We start from the raw sequence: 19815 nt of genomic DNA, 5'->3' as shown, positions 1-19815 counted from the left end.
ATTGTATTATGTTGGAGGAGCTAGATATGGAAGGAAACCTTTTTCAAGGTAAAATACCATCTTCTTTCAAATCTTTAAGAAGTCTCGCACTTCTAGATCTTTCAAACAATAATATATCAGGGAGTGTTCCAAGTTTTTTTCAGAGGTTTCGTCTAATTCAATTCCTCAATCTGTCGAACAACAAGCTTCAAGGTGAAGTGACTAAAGAAGGTGTGTTCTCCAATGTTAGTGCTTTCTCAGTAGTTGGGAATTTGGGGCTTTGTGGAGGTATTCAAGCATTGCAATTGCCTGATTGTCCCTCGACAATATCAAGCGAAAAGAAAAGGACATTTACATGGAGATTAATACTTATAGTCTCTTTCCCTGTTGCTATCTTGTTAGCAAGTCTTGCCTACATTTTTTATCGATATAGGAAGTCTAAATTTATAAATATCCCTGTCCCAGTATTGTAAGATAACCAATACCCCAGGGTTTCATACCATGATCTGTTACTAGCTACAAATCAGTTTTCCCCAAACAATTTGCTCGGCAAAGGAAGATATGGTTCGGTTTACAAAGGAGTTCTCCAATCAACACCACAGACCGTTGCTGTAAAGGTACTAAATGTTGAAGTACGTGGAGCCAACAAAAGTTTTATTGCAGAGTGTGAGACTTTGAGAAATATTCGTCACCGGAATCTCATCAAGATCATTACAGCATGCTCTAGCACGGACTTTAAAGGCAATGACTTTAAGGCATTGGTTTTTGAGTTTATGATGAATGGGAGTCTGGACAGTTGGTTACATCCAAGTCCTTTTTATCAAACAAATGAAAGAAACTTGACTCTTCTCCAGAGACTTAATATTTGCATTGATGTTGCACTTGGAGTGGATTACCTGCATCATCACAGCTACACAAGTATTATTCACAGTGACATAAAGCCGAGCAATATTCTTCTTGATGAAGAATTTGTTGCTCGTGTAGGTGATTTTGGTTTGGCGAGGTTCTCCTTTGCTACTACAAGTGACCCCAATCAAGCACAACCGAGTTCAACCGGAGTCCACGGAACAGTTGGATATATTCCGCCAGGTAACAACCGACAATATTTTTCTTTTCATTATCTAGTACTGCTCTACATTAAAAATTTTCACTATTACTATATTCTACTTGAAATTAATTTATGTAACGGGTGCTTCTAATATAGGTGAACAATATAATACATATTGAGACACTGAGATATCATTTAGGCCACTATCTTAACCTTTTAGTTTTGCAGAATATGGAATGGGCTTGGAGATCTCTGCCGAGGGAGATGTATATAGCTACGGAATTCTCTTACTAGAAATGTTTTCGGGAAAACGACCTACATCTAGCAGCATATTGGTGGCCAATAGCAATAATCTTCACGAATATGTGAGGAATGCACTCCCACAAAGAGTGATGAACATTGTTGACCCGAGGATCATAATGGATCAAGAAGATCACAATTTGACATCAAATCAGTCATACAACAAAGCTACCTTGGAGGTTTGCCTGACATCAATATTTGAAGTGGGGATACTATGTTCAGCAGAAATGCCCAGAGAGCGCATTGACATCAGCGTTGCTATTAAGCAGCTACACGTGGCACGAGACAAATTACTGGAGCGCAGGCAGTAACCTATGTGAGTGTGCAAGTATGTATTAATGGCTTCTACTAATCACTTGTATAAATAAATAACTTAATATTTAAAAAATTGTAATTCATTTAGTCGGTAAGCTCTTTCTTTTGTATAAATGTGTTGATCACTTTTTATGCAATTTAAATAGTTTCAAAGTCAAATAGTTTTTGATTTTTAGTCGAAGACAATACAAACATATTTATGTTGCTTCAATGCAACGAACAGTTTCTAGCTAAAGCATCATATGGTTAGTAGATAAGCCAACATCAAAGGGAAGAACCCTGCGAAAAGATATTCGGTGGTAACGACTACTGATTCAGTAATACAAACACAGCCAAACCAACAACTCGGAAATCAGCTACGTAATTAAAATATGAGAGCGAATCAAAATCTTCCAAATCTATAAAATTCAACGCTTAATATATGCTCATGGGCAGATACTAGAAAAATAAGATCTTATATATGACAAACTTTTTTATTTTTTATTAGTATACACGATCTTAACCATTATTTTTAACTAACATAACCGTCCACAACGCACGTACTACTCGCAGGTTTTTAACTCATGCCAAAAACGGGCCTCATGTTACCTGAAGGCAGGAAAGCAAATTAGGGTTTCACAATGGCCAGCATTGGCGAGAAGAGAATAAGGAAGATTAGCGAGCTGACGGACGAAGAAGTCGAAGTGAAAATTTGGGGAAAGACGGGAACGAGGCCGCGCATCGACAGAGCAGCCATTGATTACAGGCGTAACTTTCCATTCGCCAAGGACTTCTTGGAAGAAAAAGGAAACCCCCCTGATCATGTACATGTTCCCCCGAGTCGCCAGATGTGGAGGAAGGACTTGTATCCCCAATTTCTCAGAGCAGTTAAGGTTCAAGAGGAAACATACGAGGAAAGATACAAATTTACTGGAGATTTTGAAAAAGATGATCAAGAAGCTCTTGTGTACCGCAGTATTGATGATTATATCAAACTTAGCGAGGACGAAAAAATCGCTACGAGAGAATATCAAAAAGATATGAGACGATACCACAGAGACGAAGCGAAAAGCCGTGTATGTATTAATCTCTTCCTAAATTCTTTATATTTTTGGCTCTGTGGATGTATGTTGAATTTTTTGTAATTTTTGTAATTAGGGTTTTGATGTTGGGTCGTATCCATACAGAGATTATTTTGGGCTCGTTGGTATTGGTTACTTATACTGTTATTACAAACCACCCGAGGTTACGATCCCTAAAGCTCGTTTGATTACTCTGCTTCATCTCTCTCGGTTGCGGTGTACAACAGTTATCAGGGAAAGCGTACGTGCTATGGTAATGTACGAGTGGTGAAGGCGATGAGTTTTGGTTGTATTGGTACAGATTTGAATATCAGTTTTCAGGCCGCCTCCTCTTCTGGTGACTACCAATTCCAAGCAACTGTGTTAGATTGTGCTTTTCCACCAGATGTACCCTATTCATCCTTTAAGATTGTCCTTGTTAGGAAATTGATGTCAGGAGAAGAAATAGACCCTCCGGAAGAAATTGATTATGTGGGTGTGCGATTCCTCCCCATATTTCCCTTTAGTATGGAAAAGCTCTCTGATTTCGATGAGAAAGAACCACAATCAGCTAATGTTCTCCACTTCGTACGGTACCCCCCTCTCTCTCTCTCTCACACACACACACACACACAACACACAAACATGTAATTTATTTGTCATGAGGGGCTTGTTCTCCGTTATTGGTCTATAAGATTATCTTTATTGTGTGGCACTGTAGTATTGTGAACCCAAAGTACCATATCCCGATTGGCTGTCACCGACATCCTTTGATCTGCCCCTCAATCTCTGTGAGTTTGTTCTCCACCAGTATAACATTGCTCTCCACCGGTTTGACAGTGATAAGGTTTGTCTCAAGTGTTCTTCTACATTTCTTTTACTTTTTAAACCCCATATTACTATTGTTGTAATCTGATCATATTTAAACTATATATACATATGCAAATGCACAGGATGAAGATGATGAAATATATGACAAAGTTAAAGTTCTCCGTGTGATTGATGTATTGAGAACATTGGATGCTGAAAACGGGACAACTTACTATGTCACATTTGAAGCCTCCTTACTTGATGATGAAGGGAATCCTCAAGTCTTCGAAACAAAATTATTTATGTCTCCTCTGATCCCAACTACAAAGATAAGGATTAAATTTGTCAGGGTCAAGAGCAACTGACTAAAGGTAATTCAATCATGCAATCCACTGATTACCAACATTTTATTTTGCTGTAATTATTTAGCTCTTCCAATCAGTTTAGTTATTTAGTAGAATTAAGAATATAAAATGCTCCCTTCTACTATTTTTTGGATTCACAAATAAATTATATGCTACGATGGAATTAGGAATTTGGGGTCAGGGTCAACATTAATTAGGGGAATTCAAATTTACCTTAGATTCAATCCCAGTGTCTTATTATTAGTTATTACACGTTCTGTTTCTTTGAGTTTTAATTTTAGTTGTCGGATTGTCTGGTTACATATTTTTAAATACCTGCACACCAGTAATAAAGGAGAAATAAATGACAAAATATACAGCTATACTAATTCATGTGGCTTGAAAATTACCTACTACGGCTGCAAATAAAAATATAGAACAGAAGTTTGCACTACAAGAAAAGCTGCTATTTTCGACCGTCAAATGTTGAAAATAGCTATTTTCGACCGTTAACTTAAAATGTGAGTGCATCCTGGGACTGTTGAAGAGTTGAGGCATCAAGGTTTGTCATTTTAATCCTGGGACTGTTCAATATGATATGTTTTTGGTTACATTTTAATCAGACCTATACTTTCCTTCTTTCCACAGATCTTTTATGCTGTTACACTATCTTTTGAAATGTGGTATATTGTTAGCAAAGCGGTGTCTGTATATAATTGCTGACAGTGACGGATCCGGATTTGTAATATGGAACTAACTTGTATTGAAAAAATTATTCACAGTTGATAATCAAAAAATTCTATTCATTGACGTTAATCTAGCTGCACTCTCGTATTTTGGGACTAAACCGGGTGCTTACGAGATATCTGTGTATCTTTGTGTTTGCAAAGAATCAAGTTAAAAATTTTAGTTCTAGTTTTGAGGACTACGACTTTTTATATAGATATTTCGGGTGTTTGAGATAGAGTAGAAATAGGTGTTAAAGTTTGTAATAAGATAGATTTCATCTTTGATCAGTCGTTGGTGATTATTTAAAACTCGGGTAGTTATCTGTGAGACTGTGAATAAAAATCCATTTAGAATTCTAAGATTCTGGATCTTTTTATGAGACGCCAATTTAGACTAAGAATTTGAGGTACGGGCCTGACAGGGCTGGGGATCGTGCCTTAAGGTTTCATAGCCCACGTATCTCAATCATGGACGTCTATTGGGCTTTCATTAATCCTTATTAATTTATTACAAAAATAATTAATAAATTATAAAATACCTTAATAAGTGGGATTTTTTTCTTGTGGGCCTTTATTGTTCATAATATTGTAGGGTGCAGGGCCGTATTGTAACCCATATCGTACATATTTACAAAAAAATTGCTATCGAAGATCACATTAACCCATATCCAACTGTTATCCACGTAATATTGTGATAAGAATGAATAGTAACCCATATCATACACGTTTACAAAAGAGTTGCTATCGAAGATCACATTAACACATATCCAGCAGTTATCCACGTAATATTGTGATAAGAATGAATAGTAAAGATATGTGATAAGAACGAACTCCAAACATAGAAAGTTAAGTAAAATAAAGCAAAAAGTATGAAGACGTAATGGATATGATAATATATCTTTACAAAGTGTAACTGAAATTTGGTGATCGAGTTTAATCTGACTGCATTGTCTGGCGCGTAGAATATAAGAGTATTTATTATAAAGTTATAATACATTTAGTTTTTAAACATGTATTACTTTATCATCCTTATTAATTAAATAAGTTTAGCAAAATAATAATTTATGTTTTGTGCTCTTTAGAAACCTTGCTTATGTATTAATCATGAAATTTTGAATTTCAATGATTTGTTATATAAAGACGCATTCATAATATACTATTTTCAAATAAAATAATGTAAATTAATAAATTAAACTATTATAAAATCAAACAAAATCAACCAATTTAAAAGCGGATTCAATTATACAATCCTGATTAAATTAGTTAAATTGGTGAGAATAAATTATTCATCTATATATTAACTCTTTATATTATATGTCCGATAATGTTGGAGATATAGATATAGAGAATAGTGTTTTGTATATCAACTCATCATCTATATTTTAGATAATTAACTAAATTGATTAATTCAAATGAATTTTTAAGTAATCACTGAAAATTTAATCTCATGAATATATCGTCTATTCTAATTTTAGTTTTATGTAAGATATAACATACTTAAGAAGATACACGAGTATCTCCATACATGTTTTTTGCATTTTTTTTGCATTTGTTGTCTAAAATTATATATATAATAACTATTCTTGAATTATAATATTATTTTTATATATTATTCTCTATATTGGTTATCTAAAATTTAGATTTAACATATGAAATAAGGGAACTGAAAATTTGGAGAAAGAATGAGAGAAAATATATATCTAGAATTTTAAAATTTTATAAAAGGGATTAACAATAATCAAGTTGATTTTTTACTCTTGTTACTGGAATAAAGATTATTAAATCATTCTTTTATAAGAAAAAATATATTCTAAGAGCGACGAACGTTCACGCGCGTGATGTGAGACTAGAAGAGAACAATATCCGGGAACAACTATTATATAAAAACAGTGGGCTTCTCTTTATATAAAGCATCCGTTACTCAAGAACGGCCGAAATTTCATAATTACATACACCTCCACGTACACGTTTTACATAGATCAATTTTGTTATAAATAGTGATATCTTTGGGAGAGAGATCATCAATAAATTTTATTATCCCTATGTATACTTGGTTTCTTCTCCAACAAAGCTCAAAAACTCTGAATTCTTGCTTCTATAACTCATATCTTTCCTTCCAAAAGGTACACTTACTGAGTAGATTTTGATTATTATTACTGGTTTCGGTACTCGGTTCGATTTTTGTTCTATAGATGGCATCTAATTAATTAGTTGTGTTTTAGGATACTCTTCTTGATTGGATTATGATTGTTATTGATACTGAATATGTTTTGTGAGGCTGTTGCAGGGTGTTTTTAACAAAGAAGAGGAGTATTAGGAGTAAAGTGTTAGGGACTTGTTTTTTTTCGTGGGGTTGATTGTTTCAAGGTGCATCTTTGAATAATTGTTGTAAATCATTTGCTCCTGAGGTTAATTGTGAATAAAAGCCGGTGGAAAGTTTACCGATGCCCAGTGAAGGGAGGTCAAGGTATAATGATAAGCAGGAAATCACTCCTATCACTGTGCATGCTAGGAATATTGAGAATGAAAGGAATCAGGCACAGTGTGTTTTTCATGGGTACCATTGTAGCTTCGGAGGAATTATTAAAAGTAGTAAAGCAGGGTTGGTTGCAGTAGGGTGGGTTTCATGGGTGGTTAAAGATGGTGGTGAAGATCTCATGGGATGGGTGCCAAGAAAAGAGAAGTCTTTTCACATTTTAGATAACGTATGCTCCTTTTCCATGGTGTTTCTCTTTGTTGCATTTTATCATTATGAAAAGTTTATTTGGTCATATGTAATGTTCTTACATCTGCAGGTTAAATGTGATATTATAGCCTAATGGATATTCGATGTCCCATCTGCAGGTTAAAATCTTATTTGAGTCTTGTGTTTTTGAGCAACTTTATTTTCTTTTGCAGATAAGAGAAGACGATTATAACATAGTTTATCGGACTCTTGATCTGGAAAAAAAGAAGATTGTTGCTTTGAAGAAAATAACATTCAACAATCTTGCAGGAATTACATTTCGCCCTGGTCTAAAGTCTACTGAACCTCAGGTATTCCTGCAAAATTTGTGCAATAGGCTATGCCAGAGTTTGTATGATAAACTATGCACGCATAATGCTCGTGTGTTTGTGGAAGTGGGTTCATCAATACAGTATATACATACCTCAATTTTCATTTCTTATATTGTACCCTTTTATCTGATTATGAAGGTGGTGGATTAAAACGAATTAGTTGTTGTTAATCCTTGATAATTTCTTCCACTTTTAGGTGTAAAATGATATTTAGGGAAAAAAGACATGTCACTATTTTTTCTTAGTGTGAAATTAGATTTTCTCGGATCTCTTCAGACTTGTTGAAACACAATTTGAGACAGAGTTGTGCCTTATTAGAGGTGTATTTGAGACTTTGATTAATTAAGATATAAGTTTTAGAGTTTACATCGTCATATCATGTATAATTGAACTCAACTTTTGCAGATCAAATGATGCATGAGGCTATTTTGTGGACTTGACTATTGCCACAGTCAGGGCATTCTGCATCGTGACATTAAAGGCTCCAATCTTTTGCTTGACAACAATGGAATTTGAAGATAGCAGACTTTGGTTTGGCAAACTATTACGATCCAGAACAAGTCTGGCATTTTGCAAATCGTGTTGGTACTCTTGCTTGGTGCCAGTTCTTATGGTAGTGGCGGAGATTTATGGACTACTAGTTGCATTCTTGCTGAATTATATGCAGGACTCCTGGCAAATGGTTTGTAAATAAGTTGTTGCAGACAACTATACATAATACATGTATCGCTACTAGAAAGACAAATAGCTGAAACCAGCAGTATCACATATATCATCTCTAGTTTCACACATAATGTCACCTAAGCTGTCATGTATTTATACATTACACAAATTCAAAAATTTGATAATCATAGTATTGAAAAGATTTCTTTTTGAACTCAGAGTCCTAGAAAAAAATTGTCCAAACAAATTATTCATCCGGGTTTGTAATATAAATTTTGTTGAGATTCTTTTACACACACACACATATATTTGTCTCATTGGTATAAAAAAGTAACTAATTACAATATATCATATTCTTGATGTAAAAAACTAATAATAAATATAATAAAGAGGAAAAATATAACTTTGGTTATAATTTTGGAGTTAGTACATAAGATTACCGGATCGATTTCATACAATCACAGTAATTACAAAATAACATTATTTTTACTATTTTGTAATGAACAAGGATATATAATCGGTTTTCAAAAATTCTCAGAATATAAATTATACTCCGTCCATCCCAAATTAGATGACCCATTTTGAGAAAAAAAATATATCCCAAAATAGTTGAGCCTCTCTCTTTTCTATGTACATTTATCAACAATCTTCCACTCTTGCCATTTCTTGTTTATCATTTTCAATGAACAATCAAGCTAATACTATGGAAAGTCAACATAATAAATATGGGTAGAGATGGAAAAAAGAACAATCATTTAATTCTCCTTAATATGTGTGAAATGAGCAAAAAACTCATCTAAATTGGGATGGAGAGAGTAATTAAAATTCTTCGAACATTTATAATTATGATTTTGAAGAAAGAAAAACTGTTGATATGAATGGCGAGAAGAACTCCAAAGGGTTATTAGTTACAAAATTGGAAAAAAACTTGGAGCATCTATAATGGAGTTGGTTTAATTGAACATTTTATGTAAAATTTGTTGAACATGCGTGAGTTTGATAAATATAATCGTATGATGGAGTATATGTTTTTAAGACATTAATTTGTCATATTCTACCATTTTCAAGACATAGTCAGATGTATTCAAGAAAAAAGATTATAGAATGTGTGTTTTTTTCCTCAAAATTTGACATGTAAAAGGGGTCTCGGAATCTTAAACGTCTGATGTACACTCTCCTGAACAAAAAGAACACTCAGTTAATTTCATTTTTTCTTTGTGCAATAAAATTCCCTACTAACAGCTTTAATAACACCCCTCCTCTCAAACTCAACCTTTGAGCTTCCTGATAAAGGTCTCTGAAGGTTTGACTCATTAACAATGGTGAAAAAAGAATCCGCTACATCTTTCAGTTCATCAGGGAAAGTGGAATACGCCTCCACAAACTATGTTGCTTTTATGGAGAAAGAATCAGTGCATAAAGACTTTCATCCCCTTATGGATTTCTTGAAGATCTCTCCAGTCACTTATGCTCTCACCGCAAGCCCAACAATCTATGCTGAAATAGTTCAAGAAATGTGGAACACTGCATGCTGCTCTGAGGCAGAAATAAAGCTCAAAATCAACGGTAAATCTTACACCATCACTCCCTCTCTGATAAATGAAGCACTTCATTTGCCTAATGCTAACTTCGAAACCCTGCCTACTGATGAGGAGATTATTTCCATGTTAAATTCTATTAAGTATGCTTCAGAAATCTCACATTTAGGCCAAGTAAGAAGACCATATCTTAGAAAGGAGTGGTCGTATTTTTTCGACACTCTGATAAAGGTCTTTACAGGGAAATGCAGTGGATTTGATTCCATAACTACGTATGTTCAAAAAATTGCATACAGCCTGATTTATGGGAGAGCAATTAACATTGGATCTTTACTGCTTAATGAATTCTCTTACAAATTAGGTGATATGGTGAAGAGAGGTAAAATCATATATTATGCTAGATTTTTTATGATTATTGCTAATCATTTACAAAAGGATCTTAGTATTAAGAATAAAGATGATCAATTACAAGTATGTGTGCAAGCTAAGCGTTTGTTCGCTCAGTTGGTCAAGAATAATTTAAATGGTAATGTTGATTTTGTGCTTCCACGGCACATTCAAATACAACTCTCTACTCTATCTCCTTCTCCTAAATCTAAATCTAGAACAAAAGGCACCTCCTCATCGGTATCTCAAAATGGTAAAAGAAAGAGAACTAATTTGCCTACTATAACCACATACTATGAGTCTATAACGGTGGAGGGGAGTGAGGAAATTGGAGCAGCAGCGGAGATAAATCCACCTCTGAAGAAAATGGCTGCAGATGTTGTAAAACCTGCAAGAAGGCTATTCAGTGTAGATCATGGAACACCTCGAGTAACTAGGAATAGGGTACCGGTAGTGGAACTCACTTCTTCGGAGGAAGAATATCCAAAATGTGACCTCCCTCCAGTCGAACCTTCACTGGAACAAAATTCTCAAGAAGTCTTGCCTGATGATCGTGAACAACTCATGAATGCAGCATCTGTATTAAAATGTCAGTTGGTGGCCCAGCTCACAAGTTCTGCTGAGAAATTGAGGACCGAGGACATGAATGATCTTGCTGATAGGTGTTACAATACACTGAGGGGATTAGGAGATGATTATACATCTATTAGAAGGAAAGTTCATAAACTCATTGGACAACACCAGAAGCTAGAAGATGCTGCTAGAAACAAGGACAACTGGAATGACCAGGACATAAAGGCTCGTTATAGTCAGCAAGTTGTGTCGCTATCTAATATGACAAAGAAGTTATCAGGCACTGAAGAGAAATTGTCAAGGGCTAAGAATAAAAAAGAAGAGATAAAAGCTGCATTACTGAGGCTTAGAGAGGAGTTGTCTGACGAAGAAGAGCGAGTTAAGACACTGACAGAAGAGAGGGATATATGCAAAGCGGATCATTCTGATGTTGAAGCTAAATTTGAGAAATTGGTCGCAGAGAAGAAGGAGGCTTACAAGGAATTTGAGGCAATCAATGGGCAATATAATAATGCCAAGAAAGAATACGAGAGAATGAGTAATCAGTTGATGCAGTCTGTTGGGAAGTGACGAGGTAAAGTTTACTTGGTGTTTAAAATTATAATAAGAGTTAACTCCGTTTTGCATCACACTGGTTTGAGCTAAATGCACTTTATTACTTATACTTTGTATAATTGCACTATGCATCCCTTTACTATTTTTGGCGCATCACTTTGCACCCTTTCCGTTAATTTTGACTGTTAAGGTTAAAAGTCTCAGGGTAGTTTGGGAAATTTTAAAATAATTATTTTATATGGGATTTACCATATTAAATGTGTCGTAATTACCTGTGACAGGTTATATTAAGGTTTCTGCTCTGTGTGTGTGTGTGTGTGATTTAAGGGGTTTCGGCAGGTGTGTGTATAGATTTGTGGTGGTTGGTAAAGTTATCACTTAGATGAGACTGTAACAAGTCTATATTAGCTAATTTAGCTGTCAATTGTTCAGTTATTCTTTTGAAGTATACATTATGTACTTCATAGTTTAAATATTTATGTCATTAATTGTCGTCATATATTTTATTGCATTGTTAAACTTTATAGATAACTTTTCTGATTATCAACAGCCAGTTTCCTTCCAAGTTTGTAGTTTTGTATTTTATAATTTTTAAGAATTCTGGTTTGACCTAAATGTTATTTCCCCCATTCGTGTCACCTGAACAGGTCTCTTTTGGAGTCCTGCCCCCCTGTGAAGATCAGGATTCTGGACCGCACTAGGCGTCTCTTCTGAAATGGCCTTTTCATCTGAAGTACCTTCCTGGTGTTGTTGGCCATCATCTTAGTATGTTCTTACTACATAGCAACTTGTCCACCGCAGAATTTCCTAGTAACGTAAAAGAAAGAAGATGTTTTGCACTTTATATCGGCTTTTAGTTGAATTACTTAGACTTAATGTGTGAAGTTCAGTACTGCATTGCTTAATATGCATTGGGTATTTTACATTGAGTAAATGTGAGGTTTATCTGGTGACATTGATCTTTGGCCAAGCCTTCACCACTTTAAGAAATCAGGTCTTTTGACTTCTGTATAATGTTAAACTTGATGGTGGAAGTGTTTAAGGAGGTAGACATGCAGTTATGAATGTCTAGGGTCTAATTGCACTATTACTGTTTGCTTAGTGGCTATATATTAATCCTGTTGTCAGTGTTGTCTAGGGTCCAAAATGGTTTATGGTTTTTAATAATTAGCTCAACTTGAAGATATTATCCAGGAGCACGTTTGTTTTTCATATTAATAGAATCATTTGTATAGTTTTTCATATTACTATAGTCATTTGTTTAGTTTTAACTTTCGTGTTTAGTGATCCCTTCTTGGTTGGAGAACATGGTCGATGCATCATATGAAACAATACAAGTTTCCATCTCTGGCTTCTGCTTGAGTTATGATGCTCACTTTTGCATTTTATCCTTAGTTCTGGCAGTATCACATTCACAACTTCTGCTCAGTTATGTGATACTCAGTATTAAATTATGTACTGAATATTGGTAGAGATACTTCCGGCTTTCGCTTGCTTTTGATTCTGAGATTGCAGTGTTCTGCTATCTGTGGATTGTAATCTTTTTAATGTTCCTAACATCAACTGGTTGTTTAAAATTCATCTGACAACTAAGAAGCAGCTCAAGAAACCAGAATGCTTATAATTGTAGTCTTGGCTTCCATACATTTAAGCCTCCTTTAAATAACCAACTTCGAAATAATGCTCAGATGTCAGTAGAGAAAAAATATCTTGATCTTTGTATCGGATAGCTAGCTTGCAAACACTTGAAGTATGAAATATTGATATGGCCAAGATCCCAGTTTTTACTGTGCATGTGCACATGTGGCTTTGTTTCTCTAAATTTTTGTAGTTTTTAAGTTTTAACCATTTTGTAGTGGGTTTTAAATAAATTAATAAGAAATTATCTTAAACCGCATGGTGCATACTCCTAAGAAAATTGATTTCGCCTTCTTAATATTGGATGAATTGGATGAATGACAACTTTTGGGTTTTTTTTCCAAAAAACTTATTAATATTTATATTACTTGATTTTTTTTTGTTTAAGGACTTTTAAGTTTAGAATAACCCCGACACAAAATAAAATTAATATTTTTAATTATAAATATAAATATAAATTGGTATTTTTATGATATATTTAAAAAATATTAAGAAAGTCATTGATCTACCTAGAACATTTTAAAAATCATAAAAAAATGTTCAAACAAATAAATTAACAACTAAACAATACTTTTCCTCGAGCACATTTTCGAAATGCCCATTGTTTGACGTACATTCGGATGTAGAATCTATCATCTTTAATGTCTATGTACTTGGAATTCTAAACGTCTAACAAAATGTCCTAGATTCTATACCCTCTCTCAAAATTAACCACTGAGCTTCTTGATCAAGCTTTTGAACATTTCGAATCACTAAACAATGGCGCCCAAACAATCAACCACATGTTCAAGTCCATCAGGCCGAGTAGAATATGCAGTCACTAATCATGTTGCATTTCTAGACAAAGAATCAGTCCATGCAGACTTCCACCCCCTCATGGATTTCTTGAAGATCTCTCCACTCAGTTATGCTCTCACCGCAAGCCCGACAATCTATGCTGAAATAGTTCAAGAAATGTGGAACACTGCATGCTGCTCTGTTAGTCAAATCAAACTTAAAATCAAGGGTAAATCTTATGTCATTACTCCCTCTGTGATTAATGAAGCACTTCATTTGCCTAATTCTTGCTTTGAAAATTTGCCTAGTGATGAGGAGCTTAGTATAATGTTGTATTCTATCAAGTATGCTTCGAAGACCTCTCAGTTGGGTCAGATTAGTAGGAAGTATCTTAGGAAGGAGTGGTCTTACTTTTTCGACACTCTGACAAGGGTCTTCACGGGGAAATCTGGTGGATTTGATGCGATTATTAAGTTTGTGCAGAAAATTGCGTACAGTTTGATGTATAATAGGACTATTGACATTGGATCTTTGTTGCTTTATGAATTCTGTTTCAAATTAGGCGAGATGGGAAAGAGAAGTAAAGTTATCTATTATGCTAGGTTTCTTATGATAATTGCTAATCATTTATGTAAGGAACTTAGTATAAAAGATAAAGATGATACATTGCAAGTGTTTGTGCAATCTAAGATGTTGTTTTCTCTCTTGTTAAAGAACAACAATAATGATAAAGTTCAATTTGTGCTTCCAAAGCACATCCGGCTTCAGCTCTCTACTCGATCTGCTTCTCCCTCACAAATAAATTCCCCATCAGTTCCTGTCGTTGAGGTGAAAATAGAATCTCAATGTGAAACAAAGACCTCCTCAGTCTATGGTAAAAGAAAGAAAACGGATTCAGATGCTACGATTGTGGATGGTGATGAGGGAAATGAAACGGGAATGGAGGGATATTCACCTCAGAAGAAGAATAATGCAAGCACTGTAAAATCTGAATTAAGGCGAATTAGTGAAGATCCTGAAATGCCACCTGGTTTCCTAAAAAATGGGGTATCAGCAGGGCTTCCTTCTTCTATGGAGGAAGGAAAGCCAAAAAGTGAGCTTCGTTTTGTGCTTGAACCTACAGTGGAACCATCTTCCCTAGAAACAATGCTACCAGAGGATCGCCAACATCTTGTCAATGCAGCATCTGTATTAAAATCTCGGTTGGTGGCCCGTCTCACAAATGAAGCTAACAACTTGAGCACCGATTGCAAGATTACTCTGGCTAATAGGTGTTACTATGCACTGCATGAATTAGGTGATGATTATACATTATTTAGGAGTAAAGTGGATAAACTAATTGAACAACAAGAAGAGCTTGAATCTTTTTTGAGAGAGAAGGAAAGTTGGAATGACATGGTCATAATGGATCGATATGATGAGCAAGTGATGAACGTGTCTGATGTAACGAAGAAAGTATCCAATGCAGAAGACAAATTGTCTAAAGCCAAGACTAATGTTGGTTCTATAAAGTGTAAAAGAGAAGAGCTGACAGTTGCATTACTAAAGCTACAGGAAGAGCTGCATGAGGAAGAAGAAAGAGTCAAGATTCTGACAGCAGAGTGGGATCGATACAAAGAGGCTCAATCTGATGCTGAAGCGGAACTCAGGAAATTGGACAGAGAAAAAGAGAAGGCTCGTGTAGCATTCAAGGCGATCAATGACCAATATAACACTGCCAAGGAAAAATGTGAAAAATTGTATAATAAGCTGCTGCAGTTATCAAGAAGCGACAAGGTAACTTTTCTTAATGTTGGAAAACTTAGCAATCATAACGTTTTTAAAGGATTTACCATATCAACAATGTTTTGAAATTCTTTTTAATGTGGAGATTTTCAGTGGATTTTGCAATGTATGACTTGAGGAATATTTTCACCTTGGTGGGTGACTATATGGCCTTCTGTTAATTTTGTTTTCTCCATTTATATTACACTAACAAGTCTATATTAGGGGTCACTTGCTCAAATTTCTATCCAGTTATATAACATTTGTACTTGATAGTAAAAATTAATGGCTTACTCCGCAAAAAGAAATATGTCATGCCCGTACCTTATATTATTAAAACGTATAACTTGAAATATGTTGTTGTCGTACCTTATATTATGAAAACATTTAACTTGAAAATAATACCTATCTGGTTAAATTACAGGAAGCATTCACTTTCTTTTTGACTACTTATCTTGCTTCTCATTATGTTGAGAATTCTGTTGTAACCTTTAATATTTCACTACCCCTCTGAACCAAGTCTGTAATGGAGTTAACCCTCGAAAATCAGGCTTGTGGCCTGCAATTGTTGTCTCTTACTATGGTTTTGCTCTGTAGCTACTTGCCCATTTGAGAATTTCTCAGTATATTAATGATATAAAATGATGCTATAGATTTGTCATTAGTGAGAAGTTCACTACATTAATTAGGATGTGTTGTTTTTGTGAAAGTCGGTTCTGGTTTACTAAATGACTCAAACTCAAAAGGACTCTCAACTTAGTGAACCACCAATATGTAACATGGGTATATAAAAGTCATCTATTGTGAATGATGAGATCGAACGGATTACAAGTGCTGATCTTGAGGTGATGATTTCACCACTGTTAAGTATTTGCAGAGTAGTGGCTCGTGTTGATGTTGAACATGGCAGTGAAACTGTTTAAATAAGGATGATGTAGTTAATAAGTTAAGGTACTCTGGACTCTTTTTTTATTCTGTTTAATTAGCGGTTATATTTTTTCTTTGGAGCTGAATCTGGTGGTTTTGTTTATAATCTTCAGTGATTTGCAGAGACTAAAGTTTCTTGCTTGGTGGACTTTCAGTGGTTCAGGAACATGGTTGATTTATAATATGAACCAATTTGTCTGTCCTCGGCATTCTTTTAAACATAAATTCTCATCCATTGTTTCTGCTTGAGTCATGATGCTTATATTATTAGCTTTGAAGCATGAGCCTAAAACTATAGAAATTCTCATTTTCAGCTTCTGCTTGTGTTTCTAAGATTGCAACACCTGGTATCTGTAATTTTTCCGTGTGCATTGATATAATTGCATAATTGCCTTGCACCAACCTAGAGTACTATAGTATTTATAATCCATTTGACTGCTAAGAACTAGCTTCATAGTCGATTCTTGGATACGTGTTACTGGAGTGTTAGTGCTTGTTTGGCTTCATAACCAAAGAACTATTTTCTGTCGTTTTCAGAAAACAGATGTGGTGTTTGGCCCTGTTTTTAATAAAAGTTTTCAGAAAATACATAACCAGAATCAGAAAACATGAAAATGTTGTTCCTGAAAACATAAAACAAATCCAAACTGCACCTTAGTTTCTTTACATGGTGGTATTTCCCGCTAGTCATTCAGGTCTCTTAAAGGGTTGCAAATGACATCAAATTAGTTGGGTTTGTCGTTGAAGCCTTGAGAAAATATGCAAGTCTTGTTAAACTCAAAGTAGTGTAGGTGCAAACATTAATAACTATGATATCGAACTGTTAGTTATGTAGACAAAGTTACCAATTCTTATATATAAACCAAAGCTGTTATATGTGAGGTAGAAGAGAAGCCAAATCCAAAGTAAAATCTTTAAATACAGTTCACCATTTTAAGTTGTCACCGTGTAACTGACATTGTTTAATTTGTTTTATAGTAAGAACAAGATGATCTAAAGCCTATTCCTGACATAAATTTTGTTTACCTTTCCTGCTTCAGATAATCGCTGCCACCGGTGAGGAGCTTGCCACAGGGGAGAGTGAAAGAGATAGCACATGAAATTGCCTTTGGATATGAAAATGGGTCAATTCTTGGTGTCTTGGTACAATATGTTTCATATTTTGTGTTGATCATTGATATACTAACCGTAAACTTTAAATTGTGATTATTATGACCTGTAGTGATAGTACCATCTACAACATTCCATGCTTTCTGAAACTCGTACTCAGCTGTTGCTTCATTGCATATTACCGTGCTCTTAAACCTCCTTTTACAATGAATGTGTGCTTAGAAATGATAGCTAATGAAAACAAATTCTTATGCTTTAAACCACTAATTAGCACTTCAGTTTACAAGCATGGTTAGAATCCCATGCATCACGATCATATAATTAAAAACGCATATTTTTGTGTATTATTCATTGATAATTACTTGATGGTAACATTTTCAAATTTTCTCACAGTGATTAATGTATTTTAGAACTGAGTTTTCTGTCGGAGTAACTAGCAAGTTCTCCCTGTTACCCAGATCTGGTGTTAGCATTATATCAGCAAGCATGAGTTAAAATGGCATGCAGTGCACATTGAACCAACTACAAATAGGATAGTTCGGGATGTCCTGACTATAGACGGATCATACTTCGGTCAAGGTCCCTTGAATCATTTATATATAAATGTATGAGATATATGGCCTCTCAAATCTACGAGCAGTCCCGGGAGGTTCCACAAAACCAGTCTAAACTCAGGTGTTTTTCTACCCATTTCCATGTTCTTGTTACACTAGTAAATTAATAATTCAGGAAGCACAATGTAAATGAAATCAAGTCGCTCAGTTTCACCGGGTGATAAACAGTGATTATAATCATGTTCAGTGGTGTTAACACAAGTCTGATAAAAAAAAAAAAATTATCTTGAAGACAGCTCTATAACGAGGTTTTTATAGGAGAAAAAAAATCTTAGCTACGATCTATGATGTTATCGAGTGTGTTGACTGTTGTATATCCAATGATAAAATGTAAAATTTGATTAATTATTTCTTTCGCTTTGCTTGAAAAGACTTGCAAGCAAACACATCTAATAATTTTCCTGTCCAAAGTAATTTATGAAGCCCACCACAAATGGGTAGGTCCACCGAACAAATATTCCCAATGTCTTAGTATTTAATATTTTTATTACATCTTTTCCTTGTTTGACACGCATTTTAATATTTTTATAAATTATTATTGTATAATTTAATTTACAATTTTTTTTCATGAATAAAATTTGATTTAATATTTATATTTTTATTTAAAAAATAAATTATAAAATTATATTTTACACGAACATTAAAATACATATCTCCCCAATACACAGAATTAGGAAGTATCCATCAAAGTGACCATCAATAAAGAAATACGAGTACTAACAAGAGTAGAATCTCATTGTTTCAACTCATGGGCTTTGTGATATAATACAGCAATTTAGTGATTAGAATTTGGCACTGTATAGAATCATAGGGCACATATAAATATAATGCATAGCATGACTCGGTAGATATTATTTTAAGGTGTCCTTATAGTAAGAAAATAAAGAAATGGGTATTTATTTGGGAGGAAGATAAGAATTGAATAGATAGAGATAAGGTTGGTGATGATGCTTTATGAGTTGGACACCACCACCACCTAAACAATAATCAACCTCCCGTGAGGCCGCGACTAGAGATGCACAAAAGATCTGTTCGGGCCAGATCCAGACCGGGCCAAAAAAATCCGGATTTTTTTCAAACCAGATCGGGCCGGGCTTTTTTAAAAATCGGGCCGGGCCGGGCCGGATTTTTCCAAAAATACTAGGCCCGGTTTAGTTATAAAAAGCCCGGATTTTTCAAAAATCCGGATTTTATCCGGGTTTTTTTGAAAATATTAGGCCTGTTTTAGGCCCTCGGGCCGGGCCGGGCCAGACCGGGTTTTTTTCGGATCGGATTTTTCAGATTTTTTTCCAGATCGGATCAGATCGGATTTCAGATTTCGGATTTTTTGAACATCTCTAGCCGCGACCTCTATATTTTTTGCATTTTCATTTCTTCGTCCCACTTCAATCAAAAGTTTTCTTCTGGACTTTTCCTTTTCTAACCTCGAGTCCGAGATGAACCGTGTACTCCCCGTCTCATACTATAAATCTCTTTTCAAACAATTTTTTTCTCATAATACTTGTTTATTTTATAATTTTCAGTATAAATAGTATATTAACATTATTTCATAATTATCTTTTTGTCAAAATTATATAATAATTAATGAGAATCTACATTTAGGATTAATATTTTTAAAATTTTTCTTTTAAAATAAAAATATATATCT

The 19815-nt window shown here is 34.5% G+C and overlaps 5 protein-coding genes across 6 annotated transcripts; all 5 read left to right on the top strand.

The window, feature by feature from the left end:
* Positions 1-26: 26 nt before the first annotated feature.
* On the top strand, positions 27-1857 carry LOC108224019 (probable LRR receptor-like serine/threonine-protein kinase At3g47570). Its single transcript, XM_064086975.1, has 3 exons — positions 27-267; positions 454-1068; positions 1256-1857. The coding sequence occupies exons 1-3, from the start codon at positions 27-29 to the stop codon at positions 1636-1638; spliced, it is 1239 nt and encodes a 412-aa protein (XP_063943045.1). The 3' UTR covers positions 1639-1857.
* Positions 1858-2262: 405 nt separating this feature from the next.
* LOC135150571 (uncharacterized) lies at positions 2263-4102 on the top strand. The gene is made up of 5 exons (XM_064086970.1): positions 2263-2697; positions 2780-2796; positions 2883-3270; positions 3404-3529; positions 3636-4102. Exons 1-5 carry the CDS (start codon positions 2263-2265, stop codon positions 3855-3857), a joined length of 1188 nt encoding a protein of 395 aa, XP_063943040.1. The 3' UTR covers positions 3858-4102.
* A 2207-nt stretch (positions 4103-6309) lies between these two features.
* LOC108198101 (probable serine/threonine-protein kinase At1g09600) lies at positions 6310-8445 on the top strand. Of its 2 annotated transcripts, XM_017365877.2 has the most exons (4): positions 6310-6687; positions 6852-7269; positions 7463-7600; positions 8027-8445. In XM_017365877.2, the coding sequence occupies exons 2-4, from the start codon at positions 7009-7011 to the stop codon at positions 8033-8035; spliced, it is 408 nt and encodes a 135-aa protein (XP_017221366.1). In that variant the 5' UTR covers positions 6310-6687; positions 6852-7008; the 3' UTR covers positions 8036-8445. The 2 variants fall into 2 exon arrangements, with proteins under 2 accessions (XP_017221366.1, XP_017221370.1); XM_017365881.2 differs by lacking the exon at positions 6310-6687 and having other exon boundaries at positions 6694-7269.
* Positions 8446-9483: 1038 nt separating this feature from the next.
* Positions 9484-12309, top strand: LOC108197623 (uncharacterized). Its single transcript, XM_017365292.2, has 2 exons — positions 9484-11356; positions 11985-12309. The coding sequence occupies exon 1, from the start codon at positions 9604-9606 to the stop codon at positions 11350-11352; it is 1749 nt and encodes a 582-aa protein (XP_017220781.1). The 5' UTR covers positions 9484-9603; the 3' UTR covers positions 11353-11356; positions 11985-12309.
* A 1346-nt stretch (positions 12310-13655) lies between these two features.
* Positions 13656-18028, top strand: LOC108224010 (uncharacterized). Its single transcript, XM_017398531.2, has 2 exons — positions 13656-15528; positions 17484-18028. Exons 1-2 carry the CDS (start codon positions 13735-13737, stop codon positions 17541-17543), a joined length of 1854 nt encoding a protein of 617 aa, XP_017254020.1. The 5' UTR covers positions 13656-13734; the 3' UTR covers positions 17544-18028.
* Positions 18029-19815: the final 1787 nt, after the last annotated feature.

The sequence above is a fragment of the Daucus carota genome, chromosome 1 (assembly GCF_001625215.2).
Source record: "Daucus carota subsp. sativus chromosome 1, DH1 v3.0, whole genome shotgun sequence".
In the NCBI taxonomy this organism is placed as follows: Eukaryota; Viridiplantae; Streptophyta; class Magnoliopsida; order Apiales; family Apiaceae; genus Daucus; species Daucus carota.
This window is presented reverse-complemented; position numbering and strand designations above follow the sequence as displayed.

Coding starts and splice junctions, on each gene's coding strand:
- LOC108224010 (XM_017398531.2), top strand. CDS start 13,735: ATGGCGCCCAAACAATCAACCACATGTTCAAGTCCATCAGGCCGAGTA. Junction 15,529..17,483: donor AGTTATCAAGAAGCGACAAG/GTAACTTTTCTT, acceptor TTCCTGCTTCAG/ATAATCGCTGCCACCGGTGA.
- LOC108224019 (XM_064086975.1), top strand. CDS start 27: ATGGAAGGAAACCTTTTTCAAGGTAAAATACCATCTTCTTTCAAATCT. Junction 268..453: donor GAATTTGGGGCTTTGTGGAG/GTATTCAAGCAT, acceptor CAGTATTGTAAG/ATAACCAATACCCCAGGGTT. Junction 1,069..1,255: donor AGTTGGATATATTCCGCCAG/GTAACAACCGAC, acceptor TTAGTTTTGCAG/AATATGGAATGGGCTTGGAG.
- LOC135150571 (XM_064086970.1), top strand. CDS start 2,263: ATGGCCAGCATTGGCGAGAAGAGAATAAGGAAGATTAGCGAGCTGACG. Junction 3,271..3,403: donor CAGCTAATGTTCTCCACTTC/GTACGGTACCCC, acceptor GTGGCACTGTAG/TATTGTGAACCCAAAGTACC. Junction 3,530..3,635: donor ACCGGTTTGACAGTGATAAG/GTTTGTCTCAAG, acceptor GCAAATGCACAG/GATGAAGATGATGAAATATA.
- LOC108197623 (XM_017365292.2), top strand. CDS start 9,604: ATGGTGAAAAAAGAATCCGCTACATCTTTCAGTTCATCAGGGAAAGTG.
- LOC108198101 (XM_017365877.2), top strand. CDS start 7,009: ATGCCCAGTGAAGGGAGGTCAAGGTATAATGATAAGCAGGAAATCACT. Junction 7,270..7,462: donor CTTTTCACATTTTAGATAAC/GTATGCTCCTTT, acceptor TTTCTTTTGCAG/ATAAGAGAAGACGATTATAA.